The sequence below is a fragment of the Podarcis pityusensis genome (genome assembly GCF_964106645.2).
Source record: "Podarcis pityusensis genome assembly, chromosome: 1".
NCBI lineage: Eukaryota > Metazoa > Chordata > Lepidosauria > Squamata > Lacertidae > Podarcis > Podarcis pityusensis.
The window spans coordinates 129,523,927-129,532,427 of record NC_138028.1 but is presented as its reverse complement, the minus strand read 5'-3'; the positions used below and the strand labels follow the sequence as shown (position 1 = coordinate 129,532,427).

The window sequence follows — 8,501 nt, the reverse complement described above, 5'->3', positions numbered from 1 at the left end:
CAAAGTAAAATTAAATGTTAAAATTCAAAAGTAAAATAATAAATAAAATAAAAATAGAATCAAATGAATCAAATAAGAGTAATAAATCAAATAACAATCAAATGAATACCTCTCCTTTTCTTCTCCAACCACCACCAACTCCTCTCTCTACTACTCAACTTGCCTTAATGGCTGCCTGCAAGTGGTGGCTTTTAAGGGAGAAGCAAGAGATGTCACAAAGGAGGGCAGGTCCTTGTCACAGTGGCAACCTCCCCACCTGGACCTGGCCCCTCCTGAGAAGTGATGCTCCACTGTCAGAACTTGGAGGCACCTGCTGTTCCGCCTACAGCCCCATTTCCAAAGGGAGACCATCCCTGCATCCTTCAAGGCAGGCTGGGGGTCTCCATAGCGCAGGATTAGACCATCTGCCTTGCATGCAGGTCTTCTGTCCTGGGAGGCATCTCGGGGGGGGGGTGCTGGGAATGTCCCTCCCCCCCCCCAGCTGAAACCTAATTGAAGAAGGATATTGAGCAGCTGGAAGGTGAGCAGAGGAGGGCGAATAGGATGATGAAGGGTTTGGAAACCAAGCCTGATGAGGAATGGTTGAGGCAGCTGGGTATGTTTAGCCTGGAGAGGCGGAGACAGAAAGGAGAGCCATCTTCCAATATCTGAAGACTGCAAGAGGGAGCAAGCTTGTTTTCTGCTGCTCCAGAGGGGAGGGCAGGAGAGGAGATTCGGACTAAACATTAGGAAGAACTTTCTGATGGTAAGACTCTCTGGGACGGTGGTGGACTCTCCTTCCTTGGCTTTTAAGCAGAGGTTGGATGCCAATCTGAGGGATTCAGCTGCAATTTGGGGAGCGCATAGCACTGGCCTACTTTACAGCGTTGTTGTAACCACACAGGGCTGCTGAGCATCCGAAATTGCCTGACAAATGTTGAGCCTTCCATTTCATTGTGGGGAACAGCTGCAGCGCATCAGGATGCGTCCATAAACTTCCATTTCTACTCTCTCCTGCAGCCAAAGGGGCTGGGCTGGATTACCAAATAGGCAGAGTAGGCACTGGCCTATAGGCCCCACACTTTTTAGGGGTCCTGCAACAATGGATCAAAATAATATTGATTTGATCTTGAAAGAAAACGACAACCAAGCTTTCTTAGTTCAAGGTTATTCCAGCGTGCGCACGAGGCTTGCCCCCACCCCCCGATTTTGACTGTCAAGGGACCTCCACAGAGTTTAATCCAGCACTGCCCCATGAACAGCCCAGTATACTTGAAGGAGCGTTCTCACCCCCATTGTTTTGCCCAGACACTGAGGTCCAGCTCCGAGGGCCTTTTGGCGGTTCCCTCACTGCAAGAAGTGAGATTACAGGGAACCAGGCAGAGGGCCTTCTCAGTGGTGGCACCCACCCTATGGAATGCCCTCCCATCAGATGTCAAGGAAATAAACAACTATCTGACTTTTAGAAGACATCTGAAGGTTGCATTGTTGGGGTGCATAAATGATGTTTGTTATATTATTGTTGTTGTTGTTGTTTCTTATATTGTTGTTTGTTTTTTTCTATTGCTTGTATGCTTGTTTGTATGTTTTTTTCTTTTTTCTTTCTATAAATGTATTTATTTTAAAACAATAAAGACATAATCTTTAAACAGCTATCTGACTTTTAGAAGACATCTGAAAGCAGCACTGTTTAGGGAAGTTTTTAATGTTTGATGTTTTATCACTTTATTATTATTATTATTATTAATCTGTTGGGAGCCACCCAGAGTGGCTGGGGAAACCCAGCCAGATCAGCGGGGTATAAATGATAAATTATTATTATTATTATTATTACTACTACTACAACATTTCAGGGTTTTTTGCTGCCTACTTGGGACTTAAAAACATAAGAGGCCTATTTACTGCATATGACAGGTGGGCTATATTCAATATGAATGATCACAGATTGTGCAAGCTTATCCTTCAGCGCACCCACTGGACTTAATTGATTGTGTGTGTGTGTGTGTGTGTGTGTGTGTGTGTCCAGTAGCACCTTAGAGACCAACTAAGTTTGTTCTGGGTATAAGCTTTCGACCAACACGGCTACCTACCACTGGACTTAAGTAACACCTTCACACTCATGGATTTCCCCAGTTACAAAGTACCGGTAACTGGGTCTAGCAATGTGCCTTCCCTCTTCAATGTTATGTTAACAGGCTTAGAATAGTTGTGGATTAGCTAGTCAACACACCTACACATGCATGCACGCACACATGCGCGCGCACACACACACATTTGGCTTTAGATTGAAAATGATGGTCTGCACTCTGCACCTTTGAAAGTCGTCATAAATGCTTATAACTTCTCCAAACTTTGCCTGGGAGACCAGAGTACTGTTTATGAATTCAATAATATTTCCTATCAGGTTTATTTTAATTGCTTTTTGACATCTTTCCCAACAGAGAAATGTTGTCCTTGGGCCAAACTTATGATGGGTATAATTAATTTTATGAAAATAAAATATAATTATTATGAAATAAAATTTTATGAAATATAGCCACAGCACTATTTGAATATCCTTTCCCTGGTGGAGGGTAGGAGGGAGAGAGGGGAAAATAAACTGGGCTAAGCCCAATCAAGATGTCCAATTAATGGTATCACTTTTGGGGCACATTTTATCTTCCAGTCGTTTCAACACCCCCCCCCCCAATTTAGACTTAATTTCTCATTCTCATAAATGCATTTATCACCCATCCTTATAGGCACATCGAGACTGAGAAAAACTGCAGAGAACTTTTTTCAAAATCGGAGTGTTGAAGTTTAGCAGATACCAGAAACATTTGGCTTCAAGAGAAAAAGAGAGACTTCCAAGTTCGTTTATTATATTTCATATGATATGATTTGAACTGACCAATTAAAATGGGGGGGGGCTAAACCATTGGGCAAATTTGACGTGATCTACAGAAGCAGCTCTTCGTTTTTCCCTGCAAGTATAGAAATGTGGGCGATCTTCTAAGGAAACAAGGTAATGCAGAGCAATGCGCAAAAAATGACAATATTCCTTGCCAAATGCTCAGGGGAGAAGCCGGGCCCAGCAATGCTTTTAACGGCAAGCATTTTGGCGGGAAAGAGTGAGTGAGGGGAAGGAGGGAGAAGCGCCTCAGGTCGCCGTTAAATCACCTCAGGCCTTTGTTGCGGCGGTTGGCCACGCCCCCTCCTCACCCCGACCGTTGGCTTCTTCGTGGCGGAGGCTCTCCGAAGCAGTGAGCCCGCCTCCCTACTTGCCCCGCCCCCCCATTTTTGAACTCCTGTCGCCAACGTGATTTTCCTGTCAGAGACCTTAACGTGTGGGGTGCAACGGGCCCACCTAGAAATAAAAACACAGTACCCGTTGTCTGCACCAGCCCAACACCCATAATTCCCACCACTCCAGTTCGTCGGGGTGGGGGCGGCCATGGGAGGGGCGGAGGGAGGGTTTTGCGCTGGCACACCTAACTGTGGCACACCTGCGGCACACCGCCTGTAGCACAGCTGTGGTACACTGCCCGTAGCACATCTGTGGCACACCGCCTGCGGCAAACTTGCAGCACACCGCCTGTAGCACACCTGTGACACACCTAACTGTGGCACACCTGCAGCACACCGCCTGTGGCACACCGCCTGTGGCACACCTGCAGCACACTGCCTGTAGCACACCTGTGGTACACTGCCCGTAGCACATCTGTGGCACACCGCCTGCGGCAAACTTGCAGCACACCGCCTGTAGCACACCTGTGGCACACCTGTGGCACACCTGCGGCACACCGCCTGTGGCACACCGCCTGCGGCACACTTGTGGCACACCGCCTGCGGCAAACTTGCAGCACACCGCCTGTAGCACACCTGTGGCACACCTGCGGCACACCGCCTGTGGCACACTGCCTGCGGCACACTTGTGGCACACCGCCTGCGGCAAACTTGCAGCACACCGCCTGTAGCACACCTGTGGCACACCTGTGGCACACCTGCGGCACACCGCCTGTGGCACACCGCCTGCGGCACACTTGTGGCACACCGCCTGCGGCAAACTTGCAGCACACCGCCTGTAGCACACCTGTGGCACACCTGCGGCACACCGCCTGTGGCACACCGCCTGCGGCACACTTGTGGCACACCGCCTGCGGCAAACTTGCAGCACACCGCCTGTAGCACACCTGTGGCACACCTGCAGCACACCGCCTGTGGCACACCTGCAGCACACTGCCTGTAGCACACCTGTGGCACACCGCCTGTGGCACACCTGCAGCACACTGCCTGTAGCACACTTGTGGCACACCACCTGTAGCACACCTGCAGCACACTGCCTGTAGCACACCTGTGGCACACCGCCTGCAGGACACCTGCAGCACACCGCCTGTGGCACACCTGCAGCACACCGCCTGTGGTACACTGCCCGTAGCACATCTGTGGCACACCTGCAGCACACTGCCTGTGGCACACCTGTGGCCACTGGTGAAAGAAAAGTGCAGTGGGAGCGCACCACCCCTGGCAGTGGGATCCCCAGGATGCCATCACGGCTGTCCCCCCACCCGTGCTGGGTGCCCTGCCCCCAGGATGTGCGCCATGCCCCTGCAGACAGCGCACCAGCCCCACCCCCGCCTGCTCTCCTCCCCCAGTGCTGGAGCATGAAGCTCCGCCACTGCCTGTGGCACATTTGCGGCACACTGCCTGTGGCACACCTGTGGCACATCGCCTGTGGCACCTGCTTATTGCTGCCCTTGACTCAAGTGCCTCCCTCAAACCAATCAAAGAAATGCGATGAGGCAGACATGGAAAGATGCGTAGAAAAGTGCTCGTGGTCACCGAAACAGCATTTCAGGTTATAAATGAAAATTGCAGCTCTTTCTCCCATGTGAGAAGTTGCCTCAGGCTCATCCAGGGGCGAATTTTGGTTATGTGGCAACCTGAGAGAGGACAAATTTTGGCGCCCCTCCGCCCCTAAGTATTTCTTATTTTCACAATAATTCCTTTTGGTTCAGTGGCTTTTTATGGATCTTCTCAGACACTACCCCTAGCAATACTGTATAGGTTTTATTATTATTATTATCATTATTATTTTGCGTCTTCTCAGCTCAGTGCCCTGTGGCGGGGAACCGCCCACAGCACCCTAAATCCGGCGTTGCCTCAGCACAGGGATATAAAGAGCTTTCTAGCATGTGCATCACTATAAAATTGGTGCTTTTCAGAAGAGTGGCCACCCTGAATTGCTTTGGGAAGGAGGGGTGGGAAGGGAAACTTAATAAACAAATAAATAAATGGACGTGTCAGGCTTTGGTAGCAAGGGTCTGGTGGCAACTTCAGACCTAACACGTTTATTATGGTATACTTTTTTGTGGGTTAGTGATTCACCTGTGTGGCATTGGGCAAAGTAAGCTTTACAGAGTGCAACAATAAAGAGGTTTAAAAACAAACAACCCCTTTTTGAGATCAGTTTTGGGAACTGAAGTTGCCACCTTGGTTTCCTGCAACCACAGCCCTCGACGCTCCAACGGTACTTTGATTCCTTTCGTAGAGCTCCATGGAAAAACTCAAGTTTTTATTTATTTTCTGATTTGTTAGCTCCTCAATAAATATCACTCTCTGGTGCACACTCTGTTCATGGTGCACACTGGTGTTTTTTGTTTCAGCTGTGATAAAAATCGCAGCTGAAACAAAAACATCAGTGTGCACCATGAACAATTATAGAAAGAGCTAAAACCTAAAGCTGAGTTTCTAATAAAAGCATTTGGCACTTTTGCCATTTGGACTCCTCTGCCTCCTGAACTTTTGCCTTGTAAGTAAGCCCACAGAAGTTACTAGCCTACAATTAAGAGAGAGTGAGAGTAGCTGGTGCTTCCATACTGGTCCCGGAGATTAGGAAGCCCTTCTCTGCAGCCAGCATGGGGAAAAAACCAGGCTACTAGTGGCTCTTTTAGCAGGCCATTTAAAACGTTGCCTTTTATCATATGCACCCGTCCACCATGTCTCCTGCATCACCTTGCTGGCCAAGGAGGAAGGGGCAAGTGATCCTTCGCTCCTCAGCCAGGCTCCTCACTTGCCTATATAGAACTCCTAGTTGCCTATAGCAACCAGGAGAGTTCTTAAATACAAAGTTTTACCAGCCTCGCACAGCTGCTTGCATATAGACTTTTTAACCTTGTGTTGAAGGATGTAAGTAAGTCTCCTTTCAAGCCCTGAAAGCTGACCAAGGGCAGTCTTCAGGTGACTTTAAAGGTAAAGGGACCCCTGACCATTAGGTCTAGTCGTGACCGACTCTGGGGTTGCAGCGCTCATCTCGCTTTATTGGCCGAGGGAACCGGCGTACAGCTTCCGGGTCATGTGGCCAGCATGGCTAAGCCGCTTCTGGCGAACCAGAGCAGCACACGGAAACACCGTTTACCTTCCCGCTGGAGTGGTACCTATTTATCTACTTGCACTTTGACGTGCTTTCGACCTGCTAGGTTGGCAGGAGCAGGGACCGAGCAACGGGAGTTCACCCCGTCGCGGGGATTCAAACCGCCGACCTTCTGGTCGGCAAGTCCTAGGCTCTGTGGTTTAACCCACAGCGCCACCCATGTCCCACTTGCTGAAGCTTAAAAGGAAATGTCTAGGGCCTGAAGGTATCCATGAGTGGCCTTAAGCTACTTGTGAAAGTGGACACTGTGGTGGTAGCAACCATTGGGGCACGATCCTTTGGAGACCAGATCTGCCTCCTTTTTGGCAGCCTCTCCACCCCCCCCCCCCGCCAGTACCACTGCTTCAACAGCCACTTGGCAAATAGGAAGCACTGCTGGTCTTCTCCCAATGGCAGAGGGTTGGACTACAGGGGGCGGCAAGGTTTACCTCGCCTGCGCTGGTTCACTCCAGCGGCGATCCCTTCGTGGGCCGGATTGCGCGCATGTGTGAGAGCACACGTCTGCACAGATGCGATTTCTGGTGCCATGGAAGCGAGTCCCCGTGTTGTGCCGGTTCAGCGCAGCGCGCGGGGACTCACCGGGCAGGCCGCTCAGTTTGGGGGTGGCTTATGGTCCGGTTAAATGACCCCCGTGGGTCGCTTGTGGCCCATGGGCCTTAGGTTGCCTACCCCTGACATAGGCTTTCAGTTCTACAACTGGGCATGCATCATTTGAGATGACGGAACATAGGAAAAGGGACTGTTGCTATTTAAACCCCACTGGTCTCTACCCTTAGTATCGCAAGATTGTCCTGAGAGCACTTGGACTAAAACTGTCAACCAAAAAGCTTTATTTTTCTGGTTTGTCACCGCAACAGTTATTAACACTGGGCTTCAGTCAAGCAAATAATTTAATTAAGATATCGTAATTTACAATATCGAGCGACAGAATAAATTGGCCACAATAAGGAAATTTTGTCCGTGGTATGCTTATTTTCCACCTAGTCATTTTGACACTCCAGCACCCTGTTTGCAAAATCTGACAATTCCAAAATACAGATGCGCTTTTGCTTTCACAAGATTGAATATACTGCCTTTGGCTGTATTTGAGGGTTGATTTCAAAAAAATATCTGGAAAAACAGTTGTGTCCCTGTGGAGATGGCAGTATTGAGTCAGTGGCTCATGTGCTTTTGGCTTGCACTCTTTATAAGGATTTGAGGAGTGAGGTTATTACCCCTCTGTTATTCTCCATGTTGGGTCGCTCAACCATTGCTACTGTGGCCTTCCTTTTAGCAGATCAAGATGATCAGGTTACAGCAAAAACTGTAAGGTTTTTAGCGGGGGCAATTAGAATAAGATCTATTATTTGATTATTGATGTAAACCTCTAAAATGTATTTTGTATAGTTACGTTTTTAGCTCTATCTTCAGTACATAGTATTTTATTTTATTGCTATGGCTAGTGGCTGATGCAAATAAAGATTCTTCTGATTCTGAAAAGGACTGTTGCTGTCACTTTTCTGAAAAGAAAAAAACAGTCTTAAAAATTTATAGGGATCTCAATCTGAAATAGCTCTTCAATAATTTAAATTTCAGGGAGTACTGTAGTAAACAATGGCATTTAATCTGATACGGAAAACTGATCTAGTTAAACCAAGCATAAATATCAAGTTGCTAAGCATCGCATCCCAGTGCAAACTTAGACTGTTGCTTGCAAACTGTGTACAGTATTTCCTTTCAACCAGTCCAAGAAAGAAAGTTTACACTTCCTATATTTTAAGCTTGAGAAATGCACTGAAGTGGTACAGCGTATCCCCAATTTTATCTTCTTAGATACTTCTTTATTGGACTTGTGGACATCTATTTACTTCTGGGTTTAGTCACTCCATGGACACCTTCAAGCAAGGTCACCTGGAAGACCAGTCAGTAGTCAGCAGGATGCAGAAAAAATACTGGAAAACAAAACAAGTTTTAATAAAGGTTACAGGAAAGAAAGAAGATGAACATGTGGTAGCATCTGACGCAGAATTAGATGCCAAAATAGAGGTAATTATATACATACATATTTCGGAGAGAGATTCATTTATAAGTACAGTTCTTTAATAATACCATGGGTGGCATACAACTTTTA

At 47.8% G+C, this 8,501-nt stretch overlaps 2 protein-coding genes across 14 annotated transcripts in view; one reads left to right on the top strand and one right to left on the bottom strand.

The window, feature by feature from the left end:
- The first annotated feature begins 356 nt into the window (after positions 1-356).
- The window catches only part of ICA1L (islet cell autoantigen 1 like), a 32,930-nt gene continuing 24,785 nt past the window's right edge, over positions 357-8,501 (top strand). For 2 of the 13 annotated variants that reach the window (XM_081017123.1, XM_081017118.1), the window contains exons 1-2: positions 4,466-4,816; positions 8,251-8,416. In XM_081017123.1, the coding sequence (XP_080873249.1) occupies positions 4,503-4,816; positions 8,251-8,416 (480 nt within the window). In that variant the 5' untranslated portion in view covers positions 4,466-4,502. Of the gene's footprint in view, positions 521-2,720; positions 2,830-2,853; positions 2,984-4,465; positions 4,817-4,918; positions 4,940-5,018; positions 6,148-6,900; positions 7,355-8,203; positions 8,417-8,501 lie in introns of those variants that run through there. The other 11 variants (XM_081017121.1, XM_081017127.1, XM_081017126.1 and 8 more) reach the window with 11 other exon arrangements.
- On the bottom strand, positions 2,917-4,429 carry LOC308475562 (uncharacterized protein; the record flags this gene model as incomplete). Its single annotated transcript, XM_081002644.1, has 4 exons — positions 4,113-4,429; positions 3,988-4,062; positions 3,347-3,951; positions 2,917-2,970 (listed from the first exon to the last, which is right to left on the bottom strand). The coding sequence occupies exons 1-4, from the start codon at positions 4,399-4,401 to the stop codon at positions 2,917-2,919; spliced, it is 1,023 nt and encodes a 340-aa protein (XP_080858770.1). The 5' UTR covers positions 4,402-4,429.